This window comes from Lagopus muta, chromosome 1 (genome assembly GCF_023343835.1).
Source record: "Lagopus muta isolate bLagMut1 chromosome 1, bLagMut1 primary, whole genome shotgun sequence".
NCBI lineage: Eukaryota > Metazoa > Chordata > Aves > Galliformes > Phasianidae > Lagopus > Lagopus muta.
In genome coordinates, this window is record NC_064433.1 from 180,472,386 (window position 1) to 180,496,449 (window position 24,064).

The following is a 24,064-nucleotide window of genomic DNA, read 5'->3' on the forward strand; positions in this document are numbered from 1 at the left end:
TGTTTGTCTAACTTGTGCATTTATATACAATTCAAATAGGAATGCAGTACTGTTTCCTAAAATGCTTTTTTTCATTAACTTCTAGAAAACAACCATGATGGCAGTCTGACTGGATTGTAACTCCACATGAAGTTTATGAACTATTTATTTATACTCTTACTATTTATTGCCAATTAAAAAAAAAAAAAAAGGAATTTCAAGAAAAACAACATTAAAACAGACTAAAACATTTATCTTGAATTTTGTGTTCAAGTAAAACATTCAATCTCAATGACATCAGGTAAGTTTTTTCATTTTATTTTACTAAATAAATGTGATTTCAGAGTCATAAGAGTTACTTAAGAATAGTAACAGTTCAAAAAGTATAATGAAAAAGTCTGTTAAAAAAAACACTGGCTTTGCATTTATATTTTATGTTTATTGGCTTGCACTGGGCAAAACTGCACATTGCAATACAGAAAGAATCTGAAAAATCCGAGAAAGAAATACATTGTGTTACAGTCTAGAAAAATAATAACTCAAAGTAACAGTTTGCTAAGTATTGCTGCATTAACTTCTCTCTATCTTAGCAGAATATGGCAGGAGTTCCACTTAACTAGAATTACTTTTAGATAGTTTAAAAAAAGGAAAAAAAAAGTATCTATACACCATTGCTTTAAAAATACATGAGCTATTAAACTGAAGGGCTCTTCTAACAAGGAACAAATGAAGTGTTTAAACGGTTCTGAAATTCAGCAGTTAATTTAACGCAGTCTTATATTACTGATTCTTTAAAAATAAAGCAGCTCCACATTGAATCCACTGGTCTTGGTTTCCTCCACAAGGTACATCGATATTTGTCACCACACGGTCTCTCTCCAAGCTGGTGTAGACTGGCAGAGATATGCATTCTTCAGGAGAATATGGACCACATGCATCCTGTCAATAAAGAGCACTTAGTTATCACTCAGACAACATAACACATGAAAAGGGTAATTTCCAGAGATGTGGTTTGCAGAACTGGATCCTAAGATAAAGTCTGGGCCCTGCAGCTCCCCTGGTAATGCTGCTCCACCTGTGATCTGCTCCTGAGTTACCTGCAGGTGGGATAAATTCCTTTCTACTAACAGTGACAATAGTTGCATCTGGGTTTCTTTGGCACTTCTGGGAAACGAGTTGTTTCCATTAAGTGCCTTCACAAAAAATTACTGTGTTAAATTTAAGTATTCAAATTTGAACATTTTGTCTGTGTTCATCAACAATTTTGGATTCTCTTGTACATTTACTTTACTACTGGACAGCATTAACAGTACTGCTGTTAGAAAGACTGCTACTATGCTGTAAGCACTCCTTTGGGAAGGATGCTGGTTGGAGCCACAGCTTTACCTCTTAGTCTGTATATATGCTCTTAAGAACAACAGCAGTTCCTCTCCCCTTTTCTGTCCTATAGAGACCTTGTGTGGAGCTTGGACATAATTTCCTCCCAGGGTTTTGCATAGGTCATTGCAACTCTGCATGATTTTAGAGAACTGAGCTTAAAGACTGACTAGACTTTCTACAGCATGTAATTCAGGTTTCAACATGAGATACTTGTAAGTAATTCAGGACTTGGTTCTTTTAAGATACAATAAGTACGTTTCTCTTCACACTCAAGATCTCCCTTACTGTCAACAAGACACTGTCAAAAGTTTTCAAGAGTCAAGCAACAAAGCAGCAGCTTATGTGTCATAAATGAATTTTAAAACAAGCTTTTTCCTAATGCAAATCACATCTAAGGCAAGTTAGTAATGCTCCATCATTAGAAAACAGCTAAAAGCAGAAGAACCATACACAGAAACATAACTGTTTGAAGCACTCTGCCTTGCATGTTAAGATATTTCTGAAGAATTTTGCTGTTCCTTTTTGAAAATCAAGTTCCATTGTCTTTTGAACACCAGTGTTTAAATCCCTGCAGAAGGGATTGCTGATAACCCTGCAAGAGTTAGATATAAGAACTTAATACTCAGAAGTTTGTAAAGAGAACTCAGCTGATCTCAGGAGGATTATACTGAACACATTCATCACTTGGGCACTTGGAGGAAGACAAAAATGCCGGCAAATTTGAGAGTAAAACATCAACCAAAGCTCTTCAAGTACAGCCAAAGATGGGAAGCCCAAAGTAGGCAAATTTGCCTTCACAGACCTATTTGTACACCTTATTTTTTTTGTGTAGAAATAGCTGTTCACACACTGTTCTCAATCCCACTGATGTGATCCCACAGAATCACATTATTTGAGGGTTAAAATCATTCTGTTAAGAGTCTTTTTAAACCACAAATCTTTATGACCTTCCCTTACACACATTCCATTTGTCTTTGTCTCCTCTGCCTCACACATAGTTCTACCTCCTTCAGCAATACCCTTTACAGTTTAGAATTATCCCATGAATTAGAACCAGAAAGTGCTTTCACAATTTACTAAGTACTAAGTTAAGAGTTTAAAACACTCCATTTTGAGAATTTTGAGCATTGTTAAAGGAAAATGCTGCAGAGAGTACATTTTATTTGTTTTGGTTGAAATGACCTAAAGCATTTGCATTATAAACATACAGATTTTTTTTTCACTAGATTTTATAAGAGATATTTGTGTGGGGAAAAGATCATAAATTCAACCCCAAAGAATTATTACATAATATTCTACTTCACACACTATTCTCCTACAGAGAAGATAATGAGATCAGGGAAAGTGCCGAATATCTCAGATCTACCTTGGCTTCTGTTTGAAAACATGGTGTTTGATCATGGTCAATTTCGACAGCGAAGCCTAAAGTATAACAGCTGAAGGGCAGGGAAGTCAGAAACACTTTCCTTTCCTATTCATTTGAAGTATAGAACACATTGGAAACGTTTTAATTCACTGATTATTGAACTATCGCACGCTTGCACAGAGAAATCGCGCTGCTGACATCACAGAATATCTTTCAAGTTTAAAGAATACAAACTGTCATTCAGAACTTTAATCATCTGCTTTATCTTGAGAAGAAGCTAAATGCTTTTTTTTAAAAAAAAGATGGGCTCACTTCTAATCCTTACCTTCAGTGTGCAAAAGAGAAACATTTGGTGGAACCATTTAAAATAAATTGATGCTTTTTCCCTCCCATCACTGAGCTCATATATCAAGAAGTGTGAAAATTTTTTATTTATTCCGTGTACCAACTTTTGAGCAAATTAGAAATCTGTTTCTTTCTCTGAAGCCTACAGACATTTGTAAAGTACCAAAGAAAGGACATATCTATCACTGATCAATAGATTTTGGTGGTGTTGGTTTTTTTTTCCAATTTCTAGTATCTTCTTTCACATCAAAGCTGGAAGCAGTAATACAGATGCTGGCTAGTTACCTACTTGTCTGTCTAAATCTAGACCATTATACTTCCAATGCTGTACTACAACATAATGATTTGTTTACAGAGCTAGAAATAACATTGAGAATGAAAAAAATTTTGGGATACAGTACTGTGTTAGCAGTGGAGCTCCTTTGGTAGTATCTATCACAAGACATTATAAACTTCATCATCACCATAACTTATTATAATTACTAAATAATTCTAACTGAGAAGTCAACTGCTTGAGTCCGGTGAACTTTGTTCTTTAACATTCTTCTAATCAAACCCAATCTTCTTATCTAACAAAATTCATCCTAGCTACTACCTGATGGGATGAACTTCCTGAAGTGCCTACCTTTCACTGAGACCAGAGAAGGAGCTAAAATAACGAAATATACTGGGCAATTAAATGTTAGATAGCAGTTGCATTGTGGAATCTCCTCCTTGGACAGCTTTTAGAGGCACCTGGACGTGGCCCTGGGCACCCTGCTCTGGTTGTCCCTGCTGGGGCAGCAAATGGGCCAGAGGGACCCAGGAGTTCCATCCAGCCTCAGCTACGCTATGGTTCTGTAAATTCAGATGGAATTAATTCTACAAGCTTTCTAAAACTTTCCTATCATGTAAGTGCATGAATTTGTAATGCCAGATATCCTTGAAGAAGTTCCGTGTAACTTTTTCATTTACTTTTCAAGCATTGCTATTATAATCGGAGAGTGAAAGCAGTAACTGTTTTTACTGTTTGAATTACTTCATCTTACACAATTCCCCAAGTTTTGGGGAAAGGTTTTCTTTCCTTACAGATAACACCATGTTATCTGTCTTTTTATTGCTGTTACATTTTCACTTAGTGTTTAAAATGTAAGAAAAATACGCTCTAGGAATGAACTCCCAAACTCAAGTACACACTTAGGAAATACATTTTTGGAAATACTTACATTACTTTAAAAGGGAAGAAAAAAATTATGACTGAAATAAAGCCCTTGTCTTAATTTAAACAATAAAAAAGAACAGATCCACAAGGTGATAGGTGGTAAATAAGTTATCTTGTTTTACACACAATAATGTTTTACTATTAAAGATAATAAAAAAAAGAAGGAAAAAGCAAGTCAGCAACATCATATTGAAGAGCTACAACATAGATAAAAAAGCAAATTATGGGTCTTGCAAGTTTAAAGCTTTTAATAATTTAGTACCTGTGGAATCCAGGCCATGTAACAAGGGAGAACAGATGACACGCTGGGAGAGTCATGCAGATTTTCTGAAAGTCTATTTCCATCAAAACTGCAGCCTTCCAGTAGTAAGCCAGTGATCTGCCATGGAAATACACAATATTGAAACGTGTGTTAAAGACTTGAAATGCTAGCAATAATTATATTAGACTTTGTTAAACAACGATCCTTTTTACTGTCACCAAGTTTTTAAGTAACAGGAAGCTAACTGTTGCAATGCCATATGTGAGAACAGCAAACAGGATTTAAAAGCATGACTTGGGCCATACTTCTGTGTCATCTTCCTTTGATTTGGATGCACAACTTTCAAAATGCTAGAGAAAAATACCTGTAAATGTCTTCACTTAGGAAACTCCAGTTGTCTGGCATTAGATTAATGGAAAGATGATAGAAACAGCCAAGTCCACAATTATTACAACATCAAGAAAATGAAAATAACTATCCCTGAAATAAGCATATATTTCTGCCTGGAAGTCTGAGCATAGCTTTCAAAGAACTGAATTCACAATTACACAGATTATGGATAGGCAAATATAAATTATACTGCAATAATATGAGAGAAAATATTTAACACAACTCAAGATTTCTTAGTTAAAGTACTGATTGGAAAAAATAAGTAAGAACCACATACATATTTATATAAATAACTTCACAATGCTTTAAAATTCAACACATTAAGTGCTTACTTTTAATAAACCAGTACTGTCAGCCTCTGAAAAATACATTTTTTATTATTTCTTTTAATTGAAGTCCTGAATAACTCAACAACAGTGATATCTACCTTGTACTTCTTCCACAAGAAAAATTCAGTATCTGCTGATTTTGCCAGTTCAAATAATAATGATTTGCCAGTAAAAATGATAATAGTAGTCAGTATGGCCTGCTGAAGTGGTAAATTTAATTTTAGTAATAAAAAAAATTAACTTTATAATAACTTTCATACAGCTTTTCATAAGGCGAACTCTAAAACTGGAGCACACGTCTAATGGAAGAATGTGAAAATCATCTACCTGCTTTACTATCATATGAAGCCCTGTATTAACTATAACAAATTGAGGCAGGTGTTGATGAAAAACAAAATCACTAAGTCGTACTGGAACTAGGAAATGTTGGAAAATGCTATTGGAAACTGGATGAGTAACTGCATAACCAAAACATCAGACAAAAAAATGAAGAGAACTACCATTTTCTAATCCATTCTTAATGGATTCTTAACCATAACTTATGTACATTCCAGTACCACCTCATCTGACTTGCACAGATAAAATATATGAAAAAAATACCACAAAAGGCATAAAAGGAACAAAGCTTATTAATGATCACACTGATGCTTTGCCACAGACTTCCTTCCGCTCCCCACTTTTAATCTTGATACTTAAGGCTTCACTTCACTATACACACAGGTCCTATCACACGCACTTCATCCCACCACATTTCTGACTGCCTTTAAAGCTCTTGTTTATCCCTGTCATAAAAGTATTAGAAAGATTCATATCTTGTTTTTCCTTCTGCTCTTTCTGCTTTCTGCAGGCAGTTTTGTTATGGAGTTGGGTGTTTGAAACAGTAATTGAGGAAAGACTGGTCTGACAAAGAGCTTTTAAAATTTATTGCTGTATGTTGAAAGGTCCGCCCAACCCGAATGTCTCTTCTAAAAGACAGTTCTATGAAAGTGGGTCACCTATTGAAAAATCTCTTTCTACAGCACATAAGTTTTTTCTTTTGATATCGGTAGTTCCTTTGACACTGTAGTTATGTAAAATAAAATCAACTGAACTGGAAAATGTCAACCAATCACAGGATCTCCTTTGAAGATGAAGACCAAAACTTTGACTTTGATTCAATATTAATAGCCACTGAAAAATATATACTACTGGAACAATGCATTTTCAGATACTGGTTGGCTAAGTACACCCATGGTTGTGTTCTCTTTTCTATGATAAATGTTATAGAGAAATTACAACTACTATGAATTACATATTACATGGATTTCACTGTATCTGTACAGCGCATGTAGTATCTTTTGCAACTCAGGTCACAGTACTGGCTGGAGCATCAGTTCTTACAAAGAGAAAGCATTTGCAATTTCATGTCTATTTGTACTAGGTTTACTTTCAAATTGAACAGTTGTTACACGATACAGACGATGACTCTTTAAAATACATTTGTTGAAAGTGTGCTGACATCAAGGTCCAAAGTATCTGTTTCCAAATTTTCAAATTCTCCACAGTTAATTTTTCCTTGCTATTTAATGCCAGTTTCCCATGAAATTAATTATACATATACACTTCACTACCACCACAGGCTTTCATCATTAAATTATTAATATTCCACAATGCAGGTATACTGTGTTAAAAAAAAATAAAATCTTATAATAGTATTTCAGTCAATTACAAAAAGCACGCATTTGATATTAATGTTGATGTCATGCATTTGAATACAATATTCTTGCAGCACATTTTTTCTTTATTTATATTAACCTCTATCCAAGCTCATAGCATTTACTACCTTACAGTGTTTCTTCTTTGCTTTCATTCTTTTTCACAACAATGGAAAATGAGATTCTAGTATCAAAAGCAAAGAATACCTGATTTTGTATGACGAGCAACCAGTGCACACAGCAAATAGGAGAAGTATTTGCACATCAAAGGATGCACAGATGTGCATTTTCAGTACCTTTTGTTAAAGCAACACCAAGTGATGTTAAATTTTATACAGCTGATTCTAAATCAAATATTCATCACATGGAAGGATCTACTCTGCATCATGCCTCTAAACTACAGTCTGAATTAAAACTGATAATTCAACATCAGGTTTGATATTCATCCATGTTAAGGCATTTTCTTGGCCTGACTGACCATTCCTCCATAGCTGTAGTCCTAGCACTTCTTACTGGGTTTGGCATACAAAATTCCTCCCAAATGTCTACGATTACTTCTAGTCGTCTGAAATGTTCAACACAGTTTTTGCTTGTTTCCCTGGACTTAGAAGTCTTGGGTGAATCTAGAACATCAGAATGTGTGATTTGCAAGCTCACAGACAGAACATAGGGACACAACTCCCTGAAAGTTCCTTGGTTTATTTATTGTTAAGTTGTAGACTCCCATTTGCCTCTTACCAAATGAGGCAAACAACTCTTACTAGAATATCCAGACTGATTAATTTCCTAAATGATATTTGCCATCGCCAACAGGAGCTAATTTAACAAAATTCAGAAGACTATACTGGACAAAGGTCAGGTTAGATAATTACAGGGTCGTTTTTTTTTTTCTGGTATCTAAATATTTCAGAAATATGAAATTCTCATCCACTCTCTATTAGTAATTTTGGATAGTGTCAGAAGCTGACCTAGGACACTGTTATTTCCTGCAGTCTTTTGTCTGCCTGCATTATCAGACTAAAGAAGGAGCCCTGCCACCTGCTTTCTGTGCTGAACACAGCTTACTGAACATTAATATCATGGGAACAACATTCACTGGAATCAGAACTTGTTTTGTGAATTCTCTACAAATTTAAGCATAAGACAGATGCAAAAAGATTCAGATTCAGTCAAAATCACATTACCACCTGCAGTATTAAGAAGCTAAACTAAAATATTCAAGTACTCTGTCTTGCTCCCTAGACAATGAGTAGTGAGTTTATAGCTGCTGGCTGTAGCCCTAAGCATCTATTAACAAATTGTTGTGTCTTTGTCATATCTAAAATGAATCCTATTATAGTTCACTTAGATCCTAAATATCTCATTTTGAGGTTAGTGTTTCTAAGAGATGGCCTTATATACGTATATCTTCTTTCTATAAGCCACAAGTCTTTTAATGACCTTCTGGACAATGGCTAGGTATTACCTAATGAAACGGCACCTTCTATTTTACCTAAGAGGCAGATTAAGGTAATGGAAGAAGAAGAATTTGAAATGTGAAATTTAAATCAGCACTCTGCAGGTTTTTTTGCACTTTTATACAATTAACCAGCATTTCTATTTCCAACACTATATTTATAGATCACTCTTCCAGAAAGTTTGTGGACAGGTAACTTGGACATCTCAGCAAAATTCTATGATAACTACAACGTTTTTTATCACAGAAACTCAAGAAGAACAGACAAATACTTCTAAACACAGTACCTTAACTTGGAGTTTGCCTTCCTGTATTCGTCCTTTCCATGATGCTGTAAATTTAAGGCTGTCCACTGAACAGCTCATTACTCTGCAAGGGAAACACACATTCTTTGAGACATATAACAACAATAAAAGAAATGTAAACCCTAAAACAGTGTAAATCAATGCGTACCCTATCACAGGAAGTCTTACCTTGAAGAAAAACACATTATTAATTTTATCTTTTTTTTTTTAACATCAGTATTCAAACAAGTAGTTTGTAACTATTCTACTTCAGCTCAAATAATAAAAACGAGATGACTCCTGACGATAACTGACATGATTTGTTGATTCATCTTTACAAACAGAGAATAATAGCACATTAACACACATAAATAGGAAGACTATTTTTCACTTACCTTGCAGTCTCCTGGCGTAAGGCATTGAGAAATGCATCTGGATGAAATAGTTCTGAAAGGTCCAGGGTGTCTGACAGTAGTTTCTGCTTCTCTGCTTTTTCAACCCAATTCTAAGAGGAAAAAAAAGAGGAAAAATGAATCCTGAAGTTACTGTCTGATTTTTCAACATTTTAAGTTGATGTGGATTTGTCAATACATACAATTAATGAATAAAGATTGTATAAATAGACTGCAATCTCAAAGTTGAACATTAATTTCAATTACTTCACACTGGCAAACAGAAAGTCAACACGATTTAAAAGCAAGCAAGCCAGCAGTTTATGTGTAATGTGACTCACTCATCTAAACAAACAAGCTTTTGTTCCACTCCTTGCATACTGCAGCTCACTTTGTAGGATGAAGCTCATACCAAATTCCTAATGCTCTTCTGAAACCCTATTCCATCTTCACAAAAATGAAATTTCATGTTTTCTTTGTCAAAATGGTTAGCAACATAGCCTTTGCTTTGCTGAATTCAGACAAATAACTGAATTTTGTTCAAGTAAGATTTAAGACAAATTCACAGAATTTCTGATTCAGAAATTTAGATTTCTGATCTAAAAACTGACCTCTTTTAGAGCTGAGAGAACAAAAATTATAGGAGTGGAGGGAATAATTATACTCATTTATTCTGTTGTCCCAACCTACTTTTTCTCACGTGAAGCCTGCCTCTATGAGCAGCATACCTGGAACTTCCTATTGACACAATGCATTATCTGCCATCAAGAGAAGAGATAAGCACATTGCAGCTTGCTTTCCAATCTTGATAAACCATGTGTAGTAAGTAAAGAAACATGCAAAACTAACTCCTACTTTTTTCTATCACTTATCAAGGATGCACTCTGAATTCCCAAAAGTCTCGTACTAATCTATTAATTTCAAAACTGAAGAAGCAATGGTTGCTACACTCTTTTTTGAAGACTTCTTTTAGACCAAGTGGGACATTGAAGATCTACTCTTATTTTAGACAGATCTAAAATTATTTCACAAATCCAGAAAGTTGGAGGAATGTCAACAGCTCGCTATTCATTAATGATTGTGTCCTCGTCAGGGTGAACTACATGCCTGTCTCTCATGTGAAAGAACATGCAAGGTGTCTCTGAGTTTGCATTAAGGGCATGTTATCTGTCCACTCCTGTGTGAATGCAAAAAAGAAGATGGCCTAAAAAAATACCAAAGTACAAATCATTACATTGCTGTACAAAGTACAAATCATTACATTTCAGCTTGATGAGCATTATTTTAAAATATTAGTTCACTCACATAAAGCACCCACCAGGCATCAGTACTTCATTTTAAAAGTACATTAGTGTATTCTTTGTCATGCTGATCATCTAATTTCATAGAAACATCTCAGAGTGAAAAAAAAAATAAAAATCCACAAGACAACTAAATATCACATCTCTTTTTTTGCATGTTTTTTTTGCTGTTGAGGGGCGGTTTTCCTCATCAACGTGTCAAATACATCTCCATAATGCTTCCACCATGCACAAAAACTGAATCAGTGACCTTTTTTGTCTGTCACATCACAGACTATGAGCCCTCAACCCAAATGATAATGAATTAGTTAGGAGATTCTCACTTCCCATTTTCATTAACTAAATGTACACAGTTATTGTGTGCCTTGTCTGCCTGAATTTTTAATGACTTTGCATAACAACAATATTTGCAGTAAATCTGCAATCAGGTTAGGGCAGATTTTGTAAATTGTTTTGTATAATACAAGTAGACACAAACATCTCAACTTGCAGCTAATGTAATCATTCTACTGCTGTCATCAAATAAACTTTTAATGTAATTGCTAAAGAGAACCACCGTCAGGAACATAGATGCTTCTGTTCCATCCAATTAAAAGATCAGTGTGGGTGATATTAATTCTAAGCTCATATAATTAAATTGCATTAGGAAACACAATAGCAAAAACTTTCATTAGATCACAAAAGCAAAGTTTGTAATTGCTACTTGTATTGGTCTAAATAAAGCAGAAGACATAACTCATTTGCGCTGCTTAATAAACATTTAAGTTTTATATATTTAAATATTGAAGATTTAAACATTGCAGGCAGCTCAACCTCACACAGCCCCTCACTCTCCCCCTTCCAAGTGAGACAGAAAAGAGAATCAGAAGGGTAAAAGTGAGAAAAGTAGTGGGCTGAGTGAGAGAAAGGCATTTTAACAGGTAAAGCAAAAGCTGCCTATGCAGGCAGAGCAAAGTAAGGCATTCATTCACTACTTCCCATCAGTAGGCAGATGTCCAGTCATTTCTAGCAAAGTAGGGCTCATCACACTTAACAGTTACTTCAGAAAATAAACACTGCAACTCTGAATGTTATTTGAATATATATGAATGTATATTCTGACTGTATATACGAATGTAACTCCAATGACCATTCTTTCCTCCAGCTTTTATTGAGGAGCACAATATGATATGGTATGGTCAGTGTGGGCCAGCTGTCCCAGCTCTTTTCCCATCCCATCTACTCACTGGCAGGGCAGCATGAGAAGCAAAAAAGTCCTTGACTCTGAGTAATCACTGCTCAGCAACAACTAAGGGACCGGTGTGTTATCATCGTTTTCATCATAAATCTGAAACACAGCACTGTATCAGCTTCTACTACAAAGAAAATGGACTCTATATGAGCCCCAAACAGTGCAAAACACAATAAAAAATGATAATAAAATATATTTTAAAATAGAAGTGTAAAAAATGAAGTTATTCTTTCCATCCTATATCATCACATGACAGCATGTTAGTCAAGTGCTACGGTCTCAACAAATGACAACACTCCTAAATGGATCATTTGTTACTAGTGCTTCCCCCACCACTGCCCTTGATGCCTAGGAAAGGTCATGTCTGGAAGTGGAGGAACCTCAGGCTGAGCTGTGGAAAGACTGATGTTTCTTGAAAAGGAGAAATCTTTCAACAGATTAACTGTGATTCTTCATTTCCCACTCCGACCCTAACTTCAATAAAAGTACACATTGACTTCATTTGTCAAGACGATGCAAAGTTGTTTGACTTATTGATCTTAGATGGCCATGCAGCATTTCAGTCTGAAGTGACTTCTTCCACCACTAGCTTACTAGAAACCTTTCTCTTTCCAGGTAGGCCAAAAAAATCCATGCATTTGTCACTTGCCATCTGGATTACAATGACAGGACTACCAAAAGCACTAAGATGGTGTAATATCTAGCTAATCATCCCGCTGTGGGTCAGGTCAGCAGCCTGATCAGTGTTCTCCCAGCTACCTCCTCACTCCCACCATTACACACAGCCCTTGGTGTGTTTGCTGCAACACACAGTTAGGTTTACATCTTCAAAACAACTAATAGCCAAGATCTAAATTCACTAAGAACAGTTTCCAGCATATTATTAACAGCACAGCTTTAGTTCCCTGTGTTAGTTATGACAGTTAATGATTGCTGGGAAAATGTATATGAAAGTTGAAATCACAGCAATATTGATAAACAGCATTTAGCTGTGAAACAAAATTAAATGAATCCTCAGTCTGAAGATTTTAACCCTGAAAATCATTTACATCACATACATACACAAAAAGGTTTTTAATATATATATTTTTTAACCCTTATTACTTAATATTTCCAGAGTGTTTCACAGAATATTTACTGCTTAGTTAAAGTTATAAATTTAAATTTGAATGGTCCCTGGTAGATTAACATAGCATTAGATGCTTGTAAGTACCTAATCAGCGATATGCAAAAAACTTTGTACAGCAATTCCTAGCAGAATATTTCAATGCTTTAATAAGGTGAGTTTCTATTTTGTATAATGAAACAATCTTTTTCCCACAATAAATCTGAAAGTACAGTCTCAGATGGTTTAAATATTTTTTTTCATGTATCGTAACATCCAAGAAGCATCTATTCCGTTCTGAAGAAGAAGCTTTCCTTATCTTTTATAATCCCAAAGCAAACTGAGCACCTCATATCGAACAGTGGAAAGAATAAAGAGGCTGCCAGATTTTCCTGCTATCATTTATACAATTTTAGGCTGATCACAGAACTCCTCTACAATGTACCAAGTACTTTTCCTTCGCCGGTTTTAATTCATCCTGATTATATTCTCTTCTATAATGTTTTTCCCTTGTTACAATCCCAGAAGAAATCTTTTATTGAAATAACAAATCATTTAAATCACTACAGAAATTGTTTCACTTTTGAGCATAGGCATAAAATTGTATCCAGTACGATATGAATATGCATAGCCAGAAAACATATGTAGTACAGTTCTGTCTTTACACTAGTTTCAGAGGCATTCGAAGTTACTAGAGAAAAGAACAGAAAAGGCTGACAGCAAATGATGGCAAGTAACAAACACTGATAGGAGAGGAAGAATTCAGTTGACCACCACAAGGGTACTCTGCCGTACCTGGTGGAAATCATCAGCTGAAGTAACTGTGTTACACTGCAAGGAAATGACAGAGGTATTCATTATGGCACTGAGTGCAGACGGGGGGAAAGTGTGGTCACTCAGGAGTGACTGCCATAAAGCAAATTGCTCTCTCTGGGCAATTTTTTCCTGTGAGAACTCTTGAGCTACTGCAGTTACTCTATATAAAATGAACATGAATACTGCCATATTTCACATAGTATGATATGGGTACATACTATCTTTTAAATGGTAAATGCAAAGGTTTAGAGTCTCAGTTTATTTTTCATTTTGGATTTCATTCTGTTATTTTAGAAAAAACTGCTGCTTAGTGCTTTAAATATAATACTATTTCTTCATTTCAGTTTGATATGCCTCAGAAGTTCTGTATTTGTTTGGGGAGTCTGAATGTTAATGCAATGGCACGTTGTTAGAGCATACAAATTCTGAGTCTATTAGCATCAACTTGCTAGTTAACAATGTGCCAGAAGCGGTTGTGCACGAAGGCACAGCTGAGGGAAGCACTAACAAATCTGATTTCATTCTGGTTACTGCATTAATTCATTTTCATCAAAACAGTAACTGAACTTTTCTGAGTTGCTGGTTCCTACGTTTAATAAGAATATCACAACGATGACTACATAAGAGCCGTAACAAAATTCTAACAAGCTGCTGATTAACATATCTCAAAAACATCTACTTTCAGTTATTTTCTTGACAATCACTGAACACAAACTATGGTCTTACTTCCAACTTCCACTGATAAGAAGTTGCCAGGCACAGAAAATAATGGTGTATAATATTTATTTACGGGTAACAGATGAGAGTGCTGACCCGAATCCTTGGACAAAGTGAGTTTGTCAATTCCATTGTGGACCTCTGGAGCAGGAATGCAGTTGTGATGAAGCTAGCAAGGCTGAACAAGGTAAAGAATACTCAGTATTCCAGGCACAATTAACGATGAAACAGTTTACTGCAGTGTGTTCCACTGTACCACCTTGAATGCTGTATTGTGGTAAAGGGAGCCAACAGAGAACTGCTTCCTTTACTATGGTTCATTTTCTCTGGTGAACATCCCACGAGATGCAGATTTTCAGTCAAACATATCCCTCACACTCCTTGTTCCTCTTCAGAGATAATGACCGCTTGTGCTGCAGTCATCAGTCAAACCCTGGGTTTGGGTTTTTTAGCTGTTTAGCAGTTTTCTGCTAACATCCTCTCTTGAGACTGCCAAAATTCAAAGAAAATCTCTCAACCATGCCTGCTTAACAGAACTCTCATCTATCGGCAACTATCAATCCTCATCCTAACTCTCATGTACGTATGCAAAGTTTATCAAACATACTATAGCAATCTAATCAGAATTGCTTAACTGTACAGGATACATATCCCAAAAAAACATGACAGCCAAAAAAAAAAAGAACTCTACTTTTCTACAAGGAAGAAAGAAATCACAGAACAAACTCCAGCTGATGCAGCTGCACTAGAACCAAGCAACTACATGACTGCCTGGTCCTGTCCTGGCACACAGAATCCAGGGACACTCCATGTTGACTCATGCTAATGCTACTTACGCAGCACTGAGAGAGCGCTACAACTGCTCTGACCATCAAAAAGTTTGTTCAACCAGAAATAACTTTATGTAGACACAGAATTTATTTATTTTTTTTAAATTGGTGTAATAAATGGGTATGAATAAATGTTGATGCCTCCAAGATGGCAGGAAATGTTGATCTGCCTGAGGGTAGGAAGGCTCTACAGAGGGATCTGGACAGGCTGGGCTGAGGCCAACTGAGATGAAGCTCAACAAGACCGAGTGCCGGGTCCTGCACTTTGGCCACAATCCCAAACAGTGCTGCAGGCTTGGAGCATTGTGACTAGAAGACTGTGTAGAAGAAAAAGACCTGGGAGTGTCCAAGAAGCATTGGGATGTTGCTCCAAGGGACATAGTTTAGCAGGGAAATATCTGTGTTAAGTGGACAGTTGGACAGGATGATCCCAGAGGTCTTTTCCAACGTTGGTGATTTTATGGCATGATGCCACATTCAAGCCTGTTCTCACAAGTATCCTGGATAGACAGATGGAATAACCTAGGGAAAACATCTCACAGACTTTCCTAAGGAGCACACATTTGTCTGGTGTCTGACCACTCTTACCACCATTTCTTTTTTTCCTTTCAATTCAGTGTTTTTTTTCAGCATGTGCATGTTCTCTCTTGGCTGATGTAGCAAAATCTCAAACTTTCAGGGTGCATAACTAGACATTAAATATTTAACATTTATGAGAGAGATACTACAATACAGTGGTACAAACCCAGTATATATTCATTAGAACAGATCTGACATTTGAAAAAATATATAAAGTTTTTAAATTAAAAATTCAGACTAGACTATCCATTTTACCCCTCTGTTTTATCTTTTGCATCACAGTTTTGTCCATGATAAAGAAAGAATGAAAAATAAGTTATTTAAAATGAGGCAATCAACATCATAAATTTAAAAAATTTGAATACATACAGTTCATTTACATTTAGCACTGTGTGCATTCATCTTTCTCTCCACATTCTGAAAATGCATCTTGGATCTTAAGGAGAAAGATCAGCGAATGATGTTTATTTTATTAGATTTAATAAAGTGTAAAACTACAGCATTAAATCATACACACATTAAACACATGACCCAGTTTCCACTCATTACGGAGTATGTAGAGTAACTTGCATCCATACATTAAAAAATAAACAAATCTGCCTAAAAAAAACCCCACAAATTGAACTGAGATTCAGAAAAATGATCATTTTAATTTTTTAGAATACGCACAGTAACAACTCGTTTCTTTTTTATGAACTATAAAAGTCTTTTTATGAGTGATTGCCTTCTGCTATCAATTTTCTACAATCGTATAGATCATCAGCTCTTCAGAGGTATGATGAAGGATGCTGTTCAAACTTCTGCTTACAAGGTAGTGTTTAATAATGAAAAAAATACCTACACTCATAAAACATGCTTAGAATTGAGAATGTAATCAACAGAGTTGAATTCTGTTGAAACAAATTACATTTCAAAAGATATAAGGCTGAAGTTTTTGGAAAAACCCATAACCTGTGGATGCCTCCCTTAGCAGAGGATCTAAATTTCATTGGAATTGAGCTTCAATAATTCACAATGAAACCAAACCGAATGCAGGTAGAGATAACTTTCCTTTCCCAATGCTGCATTTCAAAACCTGTTTTCCCCACACGTAAAACAAATTATTTTCCCAAATGAGGGATAATCCCTGAACACTGACATTACTTCCATTTAAAACTGCACAGCTTGCAGACTCAGTGTGGAAGTAAGACTTATTTCATTCAAAGAATAATGATTTCAATATTTTTGGAATGTAAAGCTTTCAACTAGTGCTTAAAGATAAAAAAGGAAAAAGGAACAACAACTTAAGGAATAAGGAATCCTTCCACCTCAGGCCCCTACACATGAACACAGTGTCCTGCTAAGTCACAAGAGGACATCAACTCTCTGAACATAAAAAAGGTTCACCTTCTGCTTTAGCTTCCTTGGAAAACAGACCATATTTCAGTGGACAACTTTCACTGACCTGTAATAGTCTGATATTTTTATTTTACAACACAGCCTTCAGAACTCCTCTTTGGACAGTGCATCTTTACAAGTTACTACTATTCTATACAGCCACTACTTAATTTAAGTGAATAATTGATTAAAGGGGGATAGGATACAACAATAAATCTATTATATCTTCAAATTTGCCTTCTCCAGGAGGGAAAGAAAAGATCTAAATTTTTATTGTGCCCCTGTTCCCTACTTTTCCAAAGCAGATATCACTTAGATAAAAAAAAGTTATTTAAAGAATGAATCCTGGCTGATAAATTCTGTACAAAGTGAAATCATACCGCAATGAGATGGAAGCTGTGATAACTAATTAATGCTCAGGTTCTTAGCAGATCATAGTAGTCTGTAGTTGTATTTTTGTTTTGATATTCTTGACAGAATTCTTCAGAATAAAGTGGATTCTCTATAGCATTTTGAACTTTGATTTAAAATAATAGATTTAGAACAATATTTTTAGGAACCCTTGTGTTTAATTAAAATACTAAATCTGAAGTATTCTGCATTATACACATACCTGGACAAATACATATTAAAACAGAGTGATGGGAAGAGCAACAGTAAAGTGGGGAATGCAGCCAACATAATCCATCCAAATCAGCTACTCCTAAGATCACACGAGACATACCATCAAGCTACTGCTCATGCTCCAAAATCCACTATGGCAATCTATCAAAAGAAACTGAAAATCTATGCAAACTCTAAGGGGTACAAAACTTTCCATGGAGTGCCAGAGTGGGTGAATATATAGCAGGATATTTAGGGGTAGTACCAAAGATTGGGAAAAGGGATGATTCAGAGTGGATCAGGGATGAGCAAGAATGGCATCAGCAGAGTCTGTCCTGTCCTTTAAGTTCTGTTTTACTTATTTTCTGTTCACATGTGTTCCCTGTCTGGGGAGAGTGGGGAGAGAGAATCCTCCCACAAACCTCGTGCCATATCAGCCAGAGGTCTGGGCTGCCTGTTGCAGACTGAGGGATTGGAAACCAGACCAGTGGAGAGATCAAAAATCAGAGAATCATGGAGGGTGTTTTTCTTGAGCACTAAAAACCAAAGAAACACAATAGGGTATTCGTGCTGCCAGCGATCATGTAGCTGCCTGTGAAGGTACTTCTCTCTGTCAGACTGCATGTCTGGCTGTGTCTGTGTGGAACATGTTTGCTGCTTATTCGGGAATTCAGCCTCAGCTTTGCAGGATGTGGAAAATGGGGACAAACACCAGCCTATAATCTCAGGGAACTCAGGAGGGAAGGAATCCACTACACCCTTCAGTCCACTGGATTATGCTTTCTTAAGTGCACATTTAAAGGATTCTGCTATCCTTTGAAACATCCAGAACCACATGCTAGGGTTCCAGCTCAGTTACCTTTTTAAAGCCATGGTCTCTCCTCACAATCAAAGTATTAAGAGAAATACTATTCATGTGCAATGAATTGCTGTTCAGCCATAGCTTTTCATTTTGAAGCAGTGTTTCCTTGCTTTCCCTTCTTTTACTTTTGCTTTGCTGTTATGACAACAGCTGTTCAAACAGGCCCACTTTTTTCTCTCCCTCAGATTTTTCAGTAGGTAACACAAAATCTAAGGCATCCAGAACTGAAATGCAAGACTAGTATACATAATAAACAAATACATTATCAGACCAGTACACCACTGTGAACGGTGCAAAACTGTGCTATAGAAATGTCTGAGATAACAAATCACCTCAGAAAAGACAGATAGGTAAGGCACTACAATGCAATCAAAAAATGCTGATAGCTGAAGACACTCATTCCATACATTTTAGCTTACAGCTGTAATATCTACACGAAGACCAACTGATAAGTTGAAAGATACAGTACAGTACACATTATAATCCTATTTTAGCTGTTTAGTAAATATTAGGTTCCTGTTTTTGTAAGATTTGGAAGACAGTAATGGATCCAATAATAACAAATACACCAAATAATGATTTCAAAATATCTTCCACTGGGAATCTCTGTATCAGTTGGAGTTTCAGAAAAGCCTCCAAGATGTTCACTTTAATCTTTTTCTTTCTTTAAACAAATTAAGGCTTTCAAGGAAGCTTCTCCATACAGCGTCCCAAATTTTAATACAACACCATTCGATTCCAGTCACAAAGAAGTTGCTTTTATTTTCTGCACTGGCAGTAAATACTTTGACAAGGCAGCCTTTAATTAATAGCCTAAGTACAGGTCTACTGCATCCTTAGTAGAAGCAACCTTTCTTTACCTCTTTCAAGTTTCAGTGTATTTTTTTTTTTTTTTCCTCTTCAAGTACACAGAACCTAAGTTTCCCTAATGGTGAAGGTAGGAGTCATTATCTTACAGTGACAGAAGCAGAGGGAGGTACAATTAATGATGGAAAACACAATGGAGTTCATATAAAACTAAACCAATAAAAAAAAATAGGGCCTTCACTGCAATATAAGTTTGAAGATAATTTTCAGAATGATGAGAATGTCTATTTGCCTTTATTAAATCCCTGAGAAACCAAAGACATATTCAATGAATTATAAAATGTATTTATAAAATAATAATGAAAAGTCAGAGGAAAATGAAAGCTAATTAAAAAATTATTAAGGTGAATCAAAATCTTTGTGTAACACGCATAAAATAAATTGGAATCACACTTAAGGAAAAAAGATGATTTAACTTAAGTGCATAACAAGATATAATCCATGTTTTCCGGTAAAATTCATATTACAGTAAAAACAGAAAACGTGCTTCATTTGAGATTTGAGCAGAAGCTTGAGAAGCACAACAGCCTGATCAAGAATTTCTTTAAACAAAATAGTATTATATATTTCACATCATAAATTTATATCAAAATAATAATAATCAATATAATAATAATCAAAAGTAATAATCATTATCTGGTCATCTGTGACTGATTTCTGTTTTTGCTAACAACAAAAAACCCAACATAAGTTACAACCTAAGAACACAGTTAAATATCTATTGCAAAGGTCTGCTTTAATAAGCTTTCCCTCTTGGACAGTAAAATTTTTTCTACGTTGTAAACAATTCAATCATAAATCAAATGCACAACACTGTCAACAGTCTGAACAATGAAAAAGGAAGATTTCTATCATGGTGATATAATGCAGCACATTTGTCAATAGTTAGCTGGAGTAATATATGGAAATTCTGGAATGTTTTCTGAATTTGCCTGGTTAAAAACCATACATTACTGTTACTTAGCAGTAATTTCATCTGTTACACTATTTCCACTTTGTATGGAAGGTGTACTCCACAAGGAAGCCTGTACTCTAATCTTAAATTCTTATTTTAAGAAAACACAGAAGTAAGGAAATTCTTACAACCAAATAATGGACAGAAGTCACCAACTGTTACTCTTGAAGATTATAAGCAAAGCTGACACACAGTAGGAGAAAGCCATAAGTTATGCTTTTTATTAATGACTATAATAATGTCAAAAGACACAGGGAACTAAGCCCAACTCTAATAATATGACCAAATAACATCTGAATATGCATTATCACTTGCTACTATACATTTTCAGACTTGTTTGTTCATAGTTTGAGCCATTTCTGCAGTAGACAATTAAGTAAAATTAAGCACTAACCAAAATAAATGATTTGCATAACAAGAATCTTATGAATACTTCAGGAACTTCCATTGGGTAGTTTCTCTAGAAAAGTTTATGACTAGAAATCATGTTCCTCCTCAAATCTTCTTTCTGAATATAAATCAACACTAATGTTGAAATTTGTGTCATATACCACCAGACAAGACTGTCAAAAACAAATGATCTTTGTTTCATGTCTGGAGCCAACATTAGACTGGTCACTTCTGAAAAAACTTTCTACAGAAATTCAAAACACTACACTTGTGTCCTTCAATATTAATTTATAGTGGGCAGATAAATACATCACTTCTATCTCTCTGTCAATATAACTCTCCTGTCAATTCAAGTACTTTAACTAAAGATATTTCTACCTAAATGTAAATGTCTGGATGCTGAAATTGTAAGGGACCAGCTGTATCAGCTCACTGCTCCTAAATCCACAGTGCCTGATGGGATTCACCTCAGAATGCTGAAGGAATGAGCAGACTTTATATCTGGACACTTCTCAACAATTTACCAGAGGCTGTGGAATTCTGGGGAGGTCCCCACTGACTGCAAGATTGTGAGTTACACCCACCTGCAGAAAGGGCATAAGAGAAGACCTTGTTAGCATAAACTCAGTCTCTGAAGATGTTAAGGAGAAGATTGTCCTGGAGCACATTGAAAAGTGTTTAAAGATAAAGCTACTGTAATGCAGTACAATGGAAAGCATAACCAAGACAGAGTAGCAAGGTACCAGGCTTCAGCGAGTGAGGATTTGCTGAAACACAACAGTCATAGGCACAGAAATAAGAAAAAGAAGCTGCTTCCCTTCAGAAGGCCTCAGGTATGCAGGATTCTCCAGAGAGATACACTCATCTCCACTGTAACCCTTAAATAAGGTCAGGGAAGGGGTGGATCCTGGCTCTACCCATTCCATTCACTGCCCTGGGTTGGCCTGCCTTCCTACCACGTGCTCAAGCACTATTTTAAGGCATGACTTCACATTTCTACTACAACAGCCAACGAGGTTTCATCAAGGAAAAGTAATTTCATCTCCTACGGTAAGGTCACCTTCCTGGTAGATAAAGGGAAGGTAGTGGATGTAATCTTCCTGGATTTTAGGAAGGTCTTTGATGCTGTCCTTCCTCATGGCATTCCTTCTGGACAAACTGTCCAACCAAACAAGTTTACATGACACTGGGTCATGAACTGGTTGAATAGTAGAGCTCAATGGATTGCAGTGAATGGGGCTATACCTGGCTGGAAGTCACAAGCACCAGTCCCCAACGTGTAATTCCAGAGACAGTGCACTTCAGCACTTTTACAGTGTCTGGGTGCAGGAATGGAACACAGCCTCAGCAAGCTTACTGGCAATGCTAAGCAGGGAGATGCTGCCAACTCTGCAGGGAATAGAGAGATCTAGACGGACAGGAGCAGAGAGATCCAGATGGGCAGTCAACAGTGGCATGAAGCTCAACACAGATAATGCTGGGTACTGCACCTGGGACAGTGCAATGCCAGACACAAATACCTACTGGGAGACAAGTATCCAGAGTGTCTGTAAAGCAGCTCAGCAGTAAGGGATTGGCACTGGCGACAGCAGCTCAGCATGAGTCACAGGGTGCCCTGGCAGCAAATTGCATTCTGGGGAGCATTAAGCACAGCATAGCCAGGCAGTCAAAAGAGGTGACTCCTGCTATATTTAGTGTTTGTGTGACCTCATCTCTTCTGTGTGCAGTTCTAGGCACACAATCTAAAAATATTAAGATATTTGAAAACATCCACTGGAAGGCAACAAAGCTGGTAAAAAGGCTGGAGGGCATGTCCTGTGAGGACAGGTAGATGTCACCTGAGCTGTCCAGTTTGGATGAGGCCAAGAGGCAACCTCAATGCTCTGCAGCAGCACAAGGAGGGGAAGCAGAGAGAGGTGCTGCGTTCCGTTCCCAGAACCAATGGCAGGATGGGAACAACACAGAGCTGAGTCATGGGATGACAGACTGGGCGGTAGGAGTGTTCCTATATTGTTAGGGTGGCCAGAACTGGCTTCCTAGACATATGACTGATGTCCATGTTTGTCAGTGTTCAAGAAGCATTTTGATAATGTTCTTATTAATGTGCCTTAACTTTTGGTTAACTCTGAAGTGGTCAGGCAGTTGCATTCAATCTTTGAAGCTCCTTCCAACTTCTGTATTCTAAATCCTGAACTTTCTCTTCTTTCTTGATTGACAAAACTGTTGTCAGACTATGCATCCTCTAAATTATCCCCTTGTAAAACAGGAGGAGGCAGACATTTTCTGTATTTGAAGACTAGTCTTTTAACTTCTACATTATCTCTATGAAATTGGTTCTCTTACTCTTTTGTACATGTCTCTCCACCAGATTGAAGGTTATGCCTTTACTTAGATAAATCTGAGTGTCTTTTTATCCTCCACAGTTCATCACAAAGACACTACCGATTGGAATCTAAGGCCATTGTAAAGTACATAACAACTTTACTCAGTATTTTTAACTTAATTATGAAGTTACAGACTTCAAATTGCTTTCTCTGCTGTTTTCATTTTAACAAGCTTCATCATACAAATTCTAACTACTATAATGCAATACATACGATATACTGCGTCACTGAACACCAAAATACTGAGTTAAAATGACTCTTTAAAATTACCTGTATGGCAAGTGCTCGAGCTACAAGACTTCTAATATATTGTAAAGGATCTTCTGGACCTTCCCACTTGCTTTGCCATGTGAGGGGACACTGAAATAAAAGGATACTTACTGAAAGAAAGTATTTCAAAACTACTTCATTTTAATCTAGTAATCTGAATGAAGTGAAATAACCTGGAAATAAAATATTTCTACAAAAGAAGGCACTACAAGTAATATAATAATGAAAGCATATAACCACTAATAGGAAGGTCTTCGTTTTGTAAATTCTTTATGGGACTCACAAAGATGGAGAACTTGCAAGAACCTCTACTATTCAATCAAGAAACATCAGTAAGTTCCAAAAAAAAATAAAAAAGAATTGGCATAAAATACCATCTGGTAAAAACTGCATAGTACTACATAAGTTTAGTATTAAATATCTCAGTTTACACTGTTTAACATTTGCAGGTGGGCTTTCATTGAAGTTCCTGATCTAACTGCTATGCATTGAACAGATTTTCACAATTTGATCACAGGACTTCTTATAAGAAGGTATCCTTTTGGCCCTGGGCAGCCTGGTCTAGCATTAAATGGGGAGATTGGTGGCCCTGCATATGGCAGGGGGGTTGGAGATTCATGATCCTTGAGGTCCCTTCCAACGCTCGCCATTCTGTGATTCTGTGATCTTTCAAAGTATACATCATGTCTACTTTATAGA

General features: G+C 36.2%; 1 protein-coding gene across 4 annotated transcripts in view; it reads right to left on the reverse strand.

Moving 5' to 3' along the window:
- Positions 1 to 263: 263 nt before the first annotated feature.
- Positions 264 to 24,064, reverse strand: part of DYNC2H1 (dynein cytoplasmic 2 heavy chain 1) — a 137,547-nt gene continuing 113,746 nt past the window's right edge. For 2 of the 4 annotated variants that reach the window (XM_048936129.1, XM_048936118.1), the window contains exons 85-89: positions 23,366 to 23,455; positions 9,082 to 9,191; positions 8,690 to 8,771; positions 4,534 to 4,650; positions 264 to 918 (exon numbers count right to left, since the gene is read on the reverse strand). In XM_048936129.1, coding sequence (XP_048792086.1) covers positions 760 to 918; positions 4,534 to 4,650; positions 8,690 to 8,771; positions 9,082 to 9,191; positions 23,366 to 23,455 — 558 coding nt within the window. In that variant the 3' untranslated portion in view covers positions 264 to 759. Of the gene's footprint in view, positions 919 to 4,533; positions 4,651 to 8,689; positions 8,772 to 9,081; positions 9,192 to 19,361; positions 21,296 to 23,365; positions 23,456 to 24,064 lie in introns of those variants that run through there. The other 2 variants (XM_048936159.1, XM_048936140.1) reach the window with 2 other exon arrangements.